The 14978-nt window shown below is 42.3% G+C and overlaps 1 protein-coding gene across 1 annotated transcript in view; it reads left to right on the top strand.

The window, feature by feature from the left end:
- Positions 1–14978, top strand: part of LOC126199508 (mucin-5AC) — an 846751-nt gene that overhangs the window by 754716 nt on the left and 77057 nt on the right. The window contains exon 14 of the mRNA XM_049936430.1: positions 4311–4502. Coding sequence (XP_049792387.1) covers positions 4311–4502 — 192 coding nt within the window. The remainder of the gene's footprint in view (positions 1–4310; positions 4503–14978) is intronic.

The following is a 14978-nucleotide window of genomic DNA, read 5'->3' as shown; positions in this document are numbered from 1 at the left end:
GCAGTTTGTAGGTTTCGCTTGCTGTTGAAGTTAGTGTGAGTGCAAGTCTTCAAACCATGAAATCCACTGAAAGCACGTAGTACGTTTCGATGGACAAATTTTTTGCTAAATTTCATTATGGTGTCGCGAGAAAGGTACTGTAAACAACACTTCAACGTTAATAAAGACAAGATGCATACGTACGTTGAAACATAGATGGAGCTATAGAAACCAAATTTTGTTAAAAAAATATCTTAGTTATAATTTTGATGCCTTTACTTGGTCGTAACTTGTAATTCTGACCATGGGTATGCAGAATTTGTTCTACCATCAATCATCAAGGGACTGCTAGGAGTGCATTTGTAGCAAGTCTCAATATTGCGGCAGTTAGGGGTACAGCAGTACGAATGTCAGTTATTTATTTGAAAAAATTACTGTCGAATGCTGGCTGTGCTCAAGTTAAGCGGTCGGCCACGTGTTTGTGTGGTGCTAATATTCCGGAAAGTGCCTTTAGTGCCATGTAAGACGATTGTTCTTGATACCGGTACAATTCTGTGATAATTTGTTACGAACACTGTTGCGGAATGTTCTGTCTCACCTGATATGGTGTTGATTAGAAAGAAAACGATTTTTGTGTAACAAAACGTACATTAAATCAGGTGCAGCGGGTTTTCTTAGCAATAAAACAGAGATTAATCTGTTACCGTTCCTGAACGCCAGGTGTTCGTCCTCAGGCGAAAGATGCATTTAAGAAAGGTTCGCTGAATGTATCAGTATCGAAACAGAAACTGCTAATAAAAATGCGCGCATGCGCACTAAGAGACACGTCAAATAGTCTTCCCACAGCCATATTAGATTGGTGCGGACAAGGGCGTTTAGAAAGTGCTCAGAATTGACGGACAAAAAAATGGCTCTGAGCACTATGCGACTTAACTTCTGAGGTCATCAGTCGCCTAGAACTTAGAACTAAATAAACCTAACTAACCTAAGGACATCACACACATCCATGCCCGAGGCAGGATTCGAACCTGCGACCGTAGCGGTGGCTCGGTTCCAGACTGCAGCGCCTAGAACCGCACGGACACTCCGGCCGGCAATTGACGGACAACTTCAGATTTTTCTTACGAACTATCAACATAGCGACTGAAGCGAATACGATGCAGGTTCAAGTTTCTCGAACTTCTGATCAAGAACTTTGTTTACAAATACTTAAAAAGCTTTCGTGACAGAAAATGTAACAGTTGTTCACGCTTCAGACACTAATTAGTGGTCAACAAGCATAGCGACACCCTCTGCAATTCATTTCGCAGTGGTTTGCAGATGTTGGCCGATAACACCGGGAAATATGACGTATATTAGCACTGTTTCGCCAGATATCCATGAGACTGATAGTCGAGGAATCAAGTAATAGAAAGAATAATTCTAGCGCAATAATTTGCACCAATTCAGATAACCATAAGATCTTTTCCCGACGTGTGAGCAAATACTGAATCATGAACCGAAGGTACCAAGGATGAAAATTCCTGTCATTTAAGTCGAAATCGGTGACCGAGATGAAACTGTCGAGTAAACCATCATCAAAAGGCATGCGCATTGTTACTACTCATTCATATCGGAAGAGGGTATCCTACCAATACGTCCGCAGTGCACAAATACGTGCATCGTAATGTAGTGTTTGTCGAGATACGTGTAGCAACTGATTACCAAAGAAAATGTCTTTGACAATTTCCAGCAACTCTATAAGCGTTGATAATGAGTATTGTAACAAATGAGCGCTACTCATAAGCCGAAGAAAGTTATTTACTTTTTATTTTCTCTTTTATATTTTTTTATTATTTCGTTTAGGGGGATACTCAGTTAACAGATTTTATAATGTAGTTTTCCGATGCTACACCCTTAAGTAGCGCCTTTGATATTAGATGTTAGAAACGCGTAACGATTTTGTTGTCACGTAATAACAGAGCAAATAAAAATGGCAGGTTCATGTCTTAATAAAATTATACGAATTTATTTTTAAATTTTCCTCTTTCCTCAAAAGAACCACCATGATCTCGACGCACTGTGATGAAATTTAGCAGAATATTTCTTTCGTGTGACGATTAATACGGCTTTTAAGGCCTGTGGTATTCCTCTAATACATTACTGTGAATAGGAACGGTAGCTATACACAGAACAAAGCATTAAATATATTACATATGTCACAGGTTGAGGAAACTGCCATTTCCCTGCGTTGCTTGCAGGTTGCAGATCATATTAGTTCTCGCTGCATGCTGCTCGTAGGCTTTTGCTGGATCATCTGCTTTCTGTTTGAAATGTATTGGTATGAATACAGATCATCTACTGAACTCCAAGTAAACTGTTACACACACTAGCTCTAAGTACTAGCAGTCGGCGACAAGTTCTGCCCGCAACTGCAACAACTTCTATATCTTCGTGCAGTTTCTTGGACTGTGACGTGACGTCGCCGAAACTGCTTTACTGTAAGTGCTTGATACACGTGTATTGTTGGCGAAACATTCAACCAATATTTGTAGACTGTTACATACAAAAATCAAGTTCTAGATCGTCATGCAGTTTCTTGGACCGTGACGTGACGTCGCCGAAACTGCTTTACTGTAAGTGTTTAATACATGTGTAGTATAATACAGATTTTCTCTTACAGAAGGACAACGTTGTCAACATTGGAGAAGACTTTTCTACTTCACCCCTTACTCTCATCGTTCTTCAGACTGTTAATACTTAATTTAGCTTCAACAAAACATTTGCATCACAGTCTTGCCTGGTTTTACACGCTGTTATTGCAGCATTCCACGAGAAAAAGACATTGAAAGTGTGATATTTTCTGCTACATCTTTATATCAGTTCGATAACAAGTTTCTGATACTAAAAGTATGTTTCTTTTCAGAAAGTGTGCAAGTCTTTGCTGATCATTTTGTTTGTCATTGAATTTGATACTAGAACGTGTAGCCTTAGCCTAATACTAACGAAAAATTCATTACTATCTTTCATCTGGTTACACAACACTCCAGACACATGCATAATAGATACAGCCTGTTGGGTTTTTTAACTGAATAAATGACATTGCATTGAATTGAAAGTACCCTCAGGTATTGATATCTGAACATGCTGAAAACAGTATTTACTGCTGTCAATAAATTTACTTTTGCCTCATCATCGTGCATTTTGGAAAATTTCGGGCAGTGCTTCAAGTGGCATCATTATATTGGGTCACATGATTACATAAAGCATTTCCAAAAGTGGTAGAAAATTTGATTTTTGTTACAACATTAGGCAACCACAAATCGAGAAGAGTTGCACTGAAATTTCCCTAAACGAGTAAGCCAAGGCTTTTACAGTATTAACTAATTTAAGAGAAAAAATCCCCATAAACTCAACGTAGTGTTGGTGGAACGTACAGCCGTTAAACTGTTCCTGATTCACAGCTACTGGTGAAAAATATAGTTTCGTCCACTGTAGCCACAACAATGTGAAGTTAGTGATTATGATGCTGCAGCCAATGCAGAATTCTAAAACCCTTTTGCATCTGGGGCCTCAGATTTGTCGCAGTACGTAGAGCATGTGCAGTATAACGTTTCCCCACATAGAAGTGCATTCTCGTTCTTGGCAATGGGCGAACCCACCTGTTTGTTCCGACGAGGAGGCCGCTTTAGTCTGCTGTCGCCTGCTGCGCTGTACGGTTCGGTTGGAAGTGGCCATGTAAGTTATATATGCGCTGATTTTCTTATTCAGTTCTCTAGTAAAAAAGTACTGACTTACTCAGTTATTTGTCGAACTGGATTAAGTCGACAATACGATCGTTAGCGGACTCACTGTCTGTATCTTAAAAGTTCTTCTTGTGAGTAAAATTCAGCATTCATTCTGCACCTCCTCTACCTTGCAGTGGCCGGGTGTGTCGGAGCCGCCACCACAACAGCTGGCTCTTTCCCTACCCTTCTGTCTAAGCAGAAATGGGTCAAGTTAATTAATGCCAACCCTGTCGTTAATTTTCCTACCTGAACGGAACTGTATTGACGCAAGCTTAAAAGAGGTGATAATTAAAGAGCAGATGGGCACTCCAAGGAGCAGTCCTCAGATTCCTTCACCCAACCAGAATCCTGTATAAAATACTTCATTAAATAAAAATAAATACAGACTTGGTAACTAATATAACGTAATTTGATTTCAAACTCGTAAGATTACAATTACAACTGGGATATAAAACGTAAGGCACAGATCGTCTCGTAACTATCCAGAGATGCTAGTCTTTGGTGGGGCTGGCGGCTTGAGAGACTGCGTGTGTCTGAACGGTTTTCTGGTGTGTGCGTCATCAGGAAGGACCGTTGCCCCAGGGCGAGACGGAGCAGCAGCTGGCGACTGAGGACAGGGCGACACTGGTCTCCAACCCAGACGGAGACGCCTCCCCACCGGTCGCCGAGACCATCAAAGTCGAGATTTCCACTCCCGCTGACTTCAAGGACGTCTACTACGAGATAGCCACCATCAAATCGCCGTACACATTCCAGGTAAGTGGAATATCTTCAAAGCCATATTTAATTTGCTGTTCTTGAATGAATCTCGAGAGTTGCCTCGGATGGTGTCGTGGTAACTGCCCAATGTATCTGCGAGGCAGGTACTTATCATCTTCAGGTATGACCGGAAATGGCGAGATGCAGTCTCGCACAAATAGTGGAAATACATTGCATGAACGTCAAATGAGGTGCAGCGGCCGCAGCTGTTCTTATATAAGGTGTTTCAAAATTACTTTCAGTTACTTCGGGGACAGGTTTCTTGCCCCAAAACAAGTAAAAAAGTGTAGTAAACAAGGGCCCTAAAATGCATACCTTGTTCATTTTCGATAGTGTGAAACACGTATCTTCTACTGCAAGCTCTGTACTTTTCATAATTTGGGATGGAGTATTAGGGACAAAACAAGAAGACAAGTCCATCAACATGCCGGCCGGAGTGGCCGTGCGATTCTAGGCGCTGCAGTCTGGAGCCGAGCGACCGCTACGGTCGCAGGTTCGAATCCTGCCTCGGGCATGGATGTGTGTGATGTCCTTAGGTTAGTTAGGTTTAATAAGTTCTAAGTTCTAGGCGACTGATGACCTCAGAAGTTAAGTCGTATAGTGCTCAGAGCCATTTGAACTACCCATCAACATGGGCTCTAAAATGAGTATCCTAAGAGCTAAGAACATTTATACACAATAGGGAAGATGAACACATGCTCATAGCTCGTAATATATGCATTTTAGAGCCTATGTTTACAGAACGTTTTTTTCTTGTTTTGCTGTACGAAACCTGTCTCCAAAGTCTGTAAAACTATTTTTTATAAACACACTATATAATTTCATTATATGTTTGCCTGGAACACATATTGTATTAATTTCCTTACATTTTAGGGTAATTATCGCTTCAAAAGAATGAACTTTGGATTAATATATTTCATGTGCTTTTAAAATGGCTAGTGGCCAAAATGCGTCAGGGAATTAAAATGCTTGTGTTCCATATGAACATAAGATTAAATAAGAACGCAGATATATTGAGCAGTCTCCATTACGCTATCAGATATAGCGCCTGGAAAACTTTCACGCAGTTATTACGTCGGTAAAGTCTCAGACAAGACACTTGGTCTGATACTGACTTATACCATCACCTCATACTACATCAGTTAAGTTACTGTATTCAAGACATGCTAACAAACAGGCCATAATCATCCTTACCAATTACAAGACATAGTCAGAGTTGGACATATTGCAGAGTGTACTTTGAAGTGATACGATAAGATTAGTAAATGCCTATAAACCATACAAACTACCTGATGGACAACATTGGTAACATACTGAGTCTGCTCGTTCGTGACATAGTCGTATGTAACAAGGTAGTATCATTAGGTGCCGGTGCAATAGTTTGTAACTAATCGATTCTTGGTGCGAAGATTGGATGCTGAATCTCAGTGCAAGTAAGTAACACGAAAAGAACGAAAAGAAAAAAGACAATGGGATGTGTGACTACGTGGAACTCAGAACTTCAGAACTTTCAGAAGTCTCACGGTATCCATTCGGAGTCCGCAAAATCCTTAGTCGTTACAATCCTGAGTTGATCATAGCCAAAGTGAGACATCAATTTCTATGTTTATAAGGCGTTTGTTTAGTCAAAGCGATAGTATAGCGAGAATATTACCTCATATCTAATGATAAACTAAGCGAAAGCGGTACAGTGTTTAAGGGTTTGGACTTTCGGAGGAATTGAGAACAAACATCAACCCCATAATCGTAATTTATTTTCTAATAGTTTTCTAAACCGCCAAGGAAAAGGTACGGACGATTAGATTTGAAGTCCACGATCGATTTTCTAGCCTGTCTTCCAACAAACACCAGTGTGTGTGCCGTCTCTAATCATCTGGACGTGGACCGTGCGTTGAACACCAATATATCTTACTCCCTTTACCGTGACCGCACCTTAGATGCAACATTAAATGTGGAGCATACTTCCTTCTGTAGGGAAGCGCATGTAGAAACGCTCTCAGTATCGTAGAAAAATTATTTTTAAAATTATCTGTGTAAATTTCCAAGACGAATATACCAACTGATTATTTCGTCACAATGACGGTAATATCAAAGAAATTATGGTTTGTATGGAGATGGATTTACCGTTCGCTAAAGGAGAGAATTCGCAGAAAGGAAACTATTACTCTAAATTCATCGTGAATAGAATTTGAGGACACTATCCTTATGGCGGCGGCATATTAATAAAATTTAAATTATTCTCACTGTACGTTGTCCATCGCCATTTTGCTGTTGATAAGTGTTAGTTCCGTATCATCATCGTTAACTATCGTATTTCCAATTATTTATATGTAACAAGCTGCTGTCAATCATAGTTCTATCCCTACAAAATTTATGCAAATTTAGCGTGACACGTTTATATATGCTTGCTATTCACTATGCTTATATCGATATCGTAGTTCATATAGTTTAAATAAGTGGTTCATGCATATGTATGTATGTATGAAAGGCTGGGAAATTCCATTATCATCATTTGCACACGTGTAAGTAACTAACATTTGTGAATCGCTATTTTGCTCCTAATTGTTCAGAACGTAACGAATGTAGTAATAATCCATAAATTTGGTTATCTTGCACGTTGCTACTGCGCATTTCGCTATTAATGCGGCCGTTCAAAAAATTTCGAGACTGGTCTAATAATTTAATAGAGAAAAGCTAAGATGGCGGTTTTAATGCCTCAGATATTCTACATAGTCTCCATCCACCTGAGCACAAAGTGCAGAACGTTCTCCGACATTTTTGTTCCGATAGACACCTTAATAACACTGTAGCAGAAGTTTTAAATTGCTCGAGCATACTGGCTATATTTCATTTCACGATTACATTTCAGGCAGTGCAAGGGGACATCTGATTTTCTTTGTGGCTTCAGTCGGGCGCGTCGCTTATATTTTTTGCACCTCTCCTCGATTGTTCGATTACTCTGACCCACATAGAATTTGCGACATTTGCGTGGAATGAGGTACCCACTGGCGCTTCGGAGACTTGCTTCGTCTTTAATACTACAAAGAAGACTTCTTATCCTTCTTGACGAAAGTGAAATATACTTGGTGTCATGTTTGCATAAAACGCTACCAGTCTAGCCGGATGTTGAGGCAGTAAAAGAGAAATTGGCAATTCTTGGCTTGTTGTTTTCTTTGTTTCTCAGTATCTTCCTCAGATGTCGTTGGTTTTGACTGTGACGTCAGATCATTTCGTTTTCATGATTTAGCGATAGGGCTTGGTGGTCAATTCGGCACGGTAGATCTGCTTGTCCGACCAACGGATTCGCCACCGCTATATAAAACTTGAGTGAGGTTTCTCATCTATGAAATTAGGAAACTGACTTCCGCACAGAACCAATAACGTAAAAACGACAAAGGAAATAAAAGAAAAAAGAGCCAACAGCGTGTGACTGGAAACAGAAAGATCGTGGGACCGAAGTCCGGCCGGACTTCGGAATTTTTCAATCTGCCTTCAATCTTACCTTCACCTTTTGACCATGTAAGGAGTCACCAGGTACCTCATGTGGTTCGGATTCCATGTTAAACTGTATTTATCCTTTCCCAGATTCTATCGAAGAATTTGTGCTCAGCCACGGAGCCACAAGCGACGCGGTGACTTGGGGGCGTGTTTCCGCAACTGTGACGACTCTCTTTATTTTATTTATTTATTTTTTTTAGGTTTCATCAGTCTACTCACTGGTTTGATGCGGCCCGCCACGAATTCCTTTCCTGTGCTAACCTCTTCATCTCAGAGTAGCACTTGCAACCTACGTCCTCAATTATTTGTTTGACGTATTCCAATCTCTGTCTTCCTCTACAGTTTTTGCCCTCTACAGCTCCCTCTAGTACCAGGGAAGTCATTCCCTCATGTCTTAGCAGATGTTCTATCATCCTGTCCCTTCTCCTTATCAGTGTTTTCCACATATTCCTTTCCTCTCCGATTCTGCGTAGAACCTCCTCATTCCTTACCTTATCAGTCCACCTAATTTTCAACATTCTTCTATAGCACCACATCTCAAATGCTTCGATTCTCTTCTGTTCCGGTTTTCCCACAGTCCATGTTTCACTACCATACAATGCTGTACTCCAGACGTACATCCTCAGAAATTTCTTCCTCAAATTAAGGCCGGTATTTGATATTAGTAGACTTCTCTTGGCCAGAAATGCCTTTTTTGCCATAGCGAGTCTGCTTTTGATGTCCTCCTTGCTCCGTCCGTCATTGGTTATTTTACTGCCTAGGTAGCAGAATTCCTTAACTTCAATGACTTCGTGACCATCAATCCTGATGTTAAGTTTCTCGCTGTTCTCATTTCTACTACTTCACATTACCTTCGTCTTTCTCCGATTTACTCTCAAACCATACTGTGTACTCATTAGACCGTTCGTTCCGTTCAGCAGATCATTTAATTCTTCTTCACTTTCACTCAGGATAGCAATGTCATCAGCGAATCGTATCATTGATATCCTTTCACCTTGTATTTTAATTCCACTCCTGAACCTTTCTTTTATTTCCATCATTGCTTCCTCGATGTACAGATTGAAGAGTAGGGGCGAAAGCCTACAGCCTTGTCTTACACCCTTCTTAATACGAGCACTTCGTTCTTGATCGTCCACTCTTATTATTCCCTCTTGGTTGGTGTACATATTGTATATGACCCGTCTCTCCCTATAGCTTACCGCTACTTTTTTCAGAATCTCGAACAGCTTGCACCATTTTATATTGTCGAACGCTTTTTCCAGGTCGACAAATCCTATGAAAGTGTCTTGATTTTTCTTTAGCCTTGCTTCCATTATTAGCCGTAACGTCAGAATTGCCTCTCTCGTCCCTTTACTTCTCCTAAAGCCAAACTGATCGTCACCTAGCGCATTCTCAATTTTCTTTTCCATTCCTCTGTATAATATTCTTGTAAGCAGCTTCGATGCATGAGCTATTAAGCTGATTGTGCGATAATTCTCGCACTTGTCAGCTCTTGCCGTCTTCGGAATTGTGTGGATGATGCTTTTCCGAAAGTCAGATGGTATGTCGCCAGACTCATATATTCTACACACCAATGTGAATAGTCGTTTTGTTGCCACTTCCCCCAATGATTTTAGATATTCTGTTGGAATGTTATCTATCCCTTCTGCCTTATTTGACCGTAAGTCCTCCAAAGCTCTTTTAAATTCCGATTCTAATACTGGATCCCCTATCTCTTCTAAATCGACTCCTGTTTCTTCTTCTATCACATCAGGCAAATCTTCACCCTCATAGAGGCTTTCAATGTATTCTTTCCACCTATCTGCTCTCTCCTCTGCATTTAACAGTGGAATTCCTGTTGCACTCTTAATGTTACCACCGTTGCTTTTAATGTCACCAAAGGTTTTTTTGACTTTCCTGTATGCTGAGTCTGTCCTTCCGACAACCATATCTTTTTCGATGTCTTCACATTTTTCCTGCAGCTCTCTTTATACCGGGTGGTTACAATTAAAGTGGAACTTGGTAGATATTCTAATGCGCTAATGCTGATCCTCTTTACGCTTGAAAAAAACGTAGTTCTATTTTTGTGCCCCAGGTGTAAATCTGGCGCTCTGAATGCAAGAAAGAGGTATAGAAATGTTTCCATATGTAATGGATTAGGAACGGGACGTGGACAGAAGAAATTAAATAAATTAGTTGTTCAGGATGAGCAACGGAGACGTCGACGTGATGGTGCATCCGTAAAACGACGTGATCAACAGTCGTACCCAGCAGTTCTGGTGGAATCTGAGCAGTATGTTCCTGTATACTGGCCTTCCGATCAGACTGAATGTATCCGTGGTAAGGGTGGTCTTTCAGATGACCCCAGAGCATAAACGCGCATGGATTCAGATCAGGTGTCCTTGCAGTTCTTTTAGATATCCCCAGGGTCAAAAGTTGCATGGGTTATATCAGGTGGTCTTGCAGGCACCGCATCTCGAGAAACCCTGTATCTTTTACTGCTTGAGTGACACGAGGTGTTGCCCCACCTCGCATGAAAACAGTGTTTTCCACGCAATTGCCCTCTTCCAAACCAGGAATCGCATGCTGCACAAGGAGGTTTCGATGACTTGCTGACGTCATGGTACACCTGACAGGCCCCCTAGATTTATTCTCATCAAAGAAGAACAGACCAAGCGTAAAAGTGCTTAGAAACTCACACCACACAGTCACATACGGCGCGCGCAATGGTTCTTCGTGCACAACACGCGGTTTAACAGAACACCAAATCCGCCAGTTAAGTGTATTCACTGCACCGTGTACTATAAAATGTGCCTCGCACTCCATAGAATCTTGTCCGGCCACATCTCGGCAACTTCGATCTGTGCCAGAAACCGAAGAGCAGATTCAGAACGTTGCTGCACATCGTACGGTTTCAGGGCTCACCGTCTGGATCTTGTAGGGGTACCAGTATAAAACAGACCGCAAAACTTTCCGTACTGTTGGCCATGAGATGGACAATTCTCATGACACAACACGAGCGCTGGTACTAGCCGCGGCACAAGAGCTGCATGGTCAGCTACAGCAACAGCAAAGTCGTCAATAACTTTTACCGGGACAGGACGCCTTCCTCTTCGTGGTGCCACATCAACTCACCCGTATTTTAGAATTACAGGAACATCCTCTTTAAACTATTTAATAACATGGGGCCTCTCGCTCAGTCCGGAACCGCGCGACTGCTACGGTCGCAGGTTCGAATCCTGCCGCGGGCATGGATGTGTGTGATGTCCTTAGGTTAGTTAGGTTTAAGTAGTTCTAGGGGACTGATGACCACAGATGTTAAGTCCCATAGTGCTCAGAGCCATTTGAACCATTTGGGGCCTCTTCTCAGACCTTTAAGTCGCTGATACTCTCTTACAAGAAGACGGCACAACAGTGGGGTCGGGGATTTGTCCGAAATTTTGTGTGGTGAAGCAGGACCCCTAACACCTCACGTGGTTAAAATATTAGGACGCACTAGCCGGAAAATCCCTGGAAAAATCGATCGAAAGTTTCTTAGGTGCCGTATGAGTATAAAATGTTAGCGCTTTGCCGAGGCGCCGTCTGGCGTAGATGTTTAGGTCTCGGACTCTTACGCCAGAGGTCTCGGGTTCGATTCCTCTTCTGGCACTTTTTTTTCTTCTGTTTCATTTTCTTTTGTTATTCCACCAATTATTCAGAAAGTTTCCCAAACCTACATTATCTTTAACAAATTAGTTACATTATTGAATAAAAATTGTTTTCTTTTTGTCCAACAACACAATTCACGGCGGTGGGTTTTCCATTTTTCGTTGTAAAGTATATGAGGAGAAAAAAAAATGGTTCAAATGGCTCTGAGCACTATGGGACTTAACATCTGAGGTCATCAGTCCCCTAGAACTTAGAACTACTTAAACCTAACAAACTTAAGGACATCACACACATCCATGCCCGAGGCAGGATTCGAACCTGTGACCGCAGCAGTCTTGCGGTTCCGGACTAAAGCGCTTAGAACCGCACGGCCGGCGCGCCCGGCTATGAGGAGAAACATTGGGTTTTTAATCAGAATACCAAAGTCGATTGGGAAACATTCAATTTTTATACATATAATAATTATAAACAAGAACCGCAGTGGTAATTATCGTAAAAACAAACAAAGCAATAATTTTAGCGACATCTTGCGCAACATATGAAAGCGGATTTTTTACAATCACAGGGCGTTTGCAATAAATCTGTACAAAAACATGCCCCATTACCATTTACGAAAATGTTTTGAGTTTCTGATAATTTTGAGGCAAACCAGGAGTATTGAATAATATTTCGGAATATTGGTGACGATAATTGATGGTGAATTATAGAATTAATTTTTATACAATTTTCCCGGGAATTAATTTCACGATTCTCCTGTAACAATGCGCTGCAATTTTGCAAGCAACAGAAGAAAAAAAAGTCCAGGAGGAGGAATCGAACCCGAGCCCTCTGGCATAAAAGTACGGACGCTAACCATGTAGGCCAAACGGTGGCTCGGTAATGGAATAACATTTTATACTCGTACGGCACCTAAGAAACTTTGGATCGACTTTTCTCGGGATTTTCCGAGTAGTGCGTCCTAATATTTTAACCACGTGAGGTGTTAGGGGTCCTCTTTCACCACACAAAACTGCGGACAAATCTCCGACCCCACGGTCATGCCGTCTCCTTGTTAGTGCACCACTGTAATTACCTGCATCAATATAAAATTTTCATTAACAGCATACAGTCTCTATTCTCGGTAGCCATATTGTTCACTCATATCATGGCTTGGGTGTCACGCCGTCATACCAAGGACGTAGAGTGGCAGATTTGCACCTGGAGAGAAAAAATGGGGACAAACTTTTTTTCTAGCGTAAGTCGGTTCTGTGTCAACGCATTAGCAAATCTGCCAAGATCCGCTGCCAAAACGATAATTACAGCCCACACCGGACTTCTGCGAGTGGCTGCACTTTAATTTTAATCGCCCAGTACTTTACTTACAATTGTCTGTAGCTTAGTGCTGTATACAGCGCACAGAAAAAGTCGTAGCACAGCTTCCTTACCTTTTATAGTTTGTCAATGGCTGATTGCCTGATCAGAAGTACTTGATTCCACGCAGTAAAAGAGAAAACTTCCGCCCACCATACTGGTCCACAACGCAGTATTTACACTTCAGCAAAGCAGTCTGGACGTTAAATCTGCCGGTAAAGACGCTAATCCTGAGCTAGGAGTAGAGCAAACAATTTTGGCGACAGAAGAAGGAACTCAGTGGCGCGGACACACTCTGCAGCACCGCTTTCCAACAAGCCTGCCCGCCGGCGCCTGCGCCCCCATTTAACTTCGAGTTACCGCGAGTTTTCTATCCGATGGAAGCCTGGCCACCAGAAACTTGGCCGGCCCGGAGCGCAGAACAAATAAAACGCGCTCTCTGGTTTCCTCAGCCCCCTCTCTCCCAGTCCGTCCCCTCCCGCCCCAACCCCATAGCTCTGCATCCGCCGCGGCCGCTACTTCTTCCCCGGTGTTGGACGTCGTAAATCCTGCGTTTCGGCCCGCGCTGGTGGCGGCGTGACTTCAGATTAGGAGCGAGGTGGCCGCCAGAAAGAGTGTGACGCCTCACCAGCTCCCGGCACAAAACTCTTTACGTGTGTCGCCTCCGAGGCGCGCGCGTTTCGACACGACTTGGCGCACGCCGCTCACAGCGTTTCACAAGGGGAGCTTCACGCCTTTTCTCGCGGCTGCATTTCGAAAAACGCCTGATAGCATCCGCCGCTCGCTCGCCCGAGGTCACTTCACACTATCGCGGTTACACTACCCAGCCAGAAGGCTGCTGGAGGCTGGGTCATCCGACGAGAAGTACGCATGAGCCAGAAGGAGCACGAGTCAGGAGAACTTTCAAACTCCAATATCGTGAATTTCCTCTCAAATAAAATTAAAATATCGTATGGCATTGATGGCTTAGAGTCCCCACCTGGCAAATTCGGTAGCCGAGTTGCAAGTATTTTCAGTTGACGCCGCACTGGGCGACTTGCGCTTCGATGGTGATGAAATGATAGTGAGGACAAGACAAAATCTACTCCCCGAGCGGAGCTAATTTCACACACACGGCCGGGGATCGAAGCCGGGCGCGCTGTATGGCAGTCAGGCAGTCAGACGTGCTGACCACTCAGTTAATGAACCGGACTGAATTTCCTCTTTTCTTAGTTCTGATAGGACATCTTTGGAATGAGTTTAGTCTAAACTGATTTTACAGAAATCCAATGTTATGTTTTCAATAATTCGAAGTCACCTGTAACTCTTAATTTTTTATGGGAAACAATTCCTGGATGCTAAAGTAAAATCGTTGATGAAAGAAATACATCTAATCAAACGTATCCGACCACCCCCAAATACAGTTTTAGGGGTGTAAGTGCAAGTATTGTGATCATTGGTAACTTAATATGTATCCACTTCGGTGTGTTACTTCTTTTGTGTCTGTGTCTAACATATTACCGCAAAGACGTCATATAATTTATTACTCGATTTTTGATTTCAGCGCGGACGTCACTGCAGCACTAACTAGAACACAAAAGTGTCATAGCACGATTTTCCAGTAATTTAGCTCTGTGGAAGAGAGGTCAAAATAAGCGAACATTTCTCTCAGCTTATCCCTAGATATTCGACCGTTTCTGAGAAAGCTACGAACAAAGTTTTCGAGGTACTGTATGTACCTTTTAGCGAGAAAACAGTCCATCCGAAGCACAATCGGCACGGTAGCTCAGCGTGCTCGGTCAGAGAGCTGGTTCGCCTCTGTAATAAAAAAAACTGAGTGGAGGGATTAACAAACAAACTTTGACGGAGGTCATATGACGTCGGCAACGACCAAACCCAACGATCAACATCGAACAAACGAAAATAAAAAGGGCGGTGGCACAGTGGCTGGCGTTGCGGCTTCACATTTCAGCACCCCGTGTTCGAATCCCGATTATTACTTTTATTTTTGTTCTTCAT

This window comes from Schistocerca nitens, chromosome 8 (genome assembly GCF_023898315.1).
Source record: "Schistocerca nitens isolate TAMUIC-IGC-003100 chromosome 8, iqSchNite1.1, whole genome shotgun sequence".
Lineage (NCBI taxonomy): Eukaryota > Metazoa > Arthropoda > Insecta > Orthoptera > Acrididae > Schistocerca > Schistocerca nitens.
The sequence above is the reverse complement of the archived record's forward strand: the minus strand, read 5'-3'. Positions and strand labels throughout refer to the sequence as shown.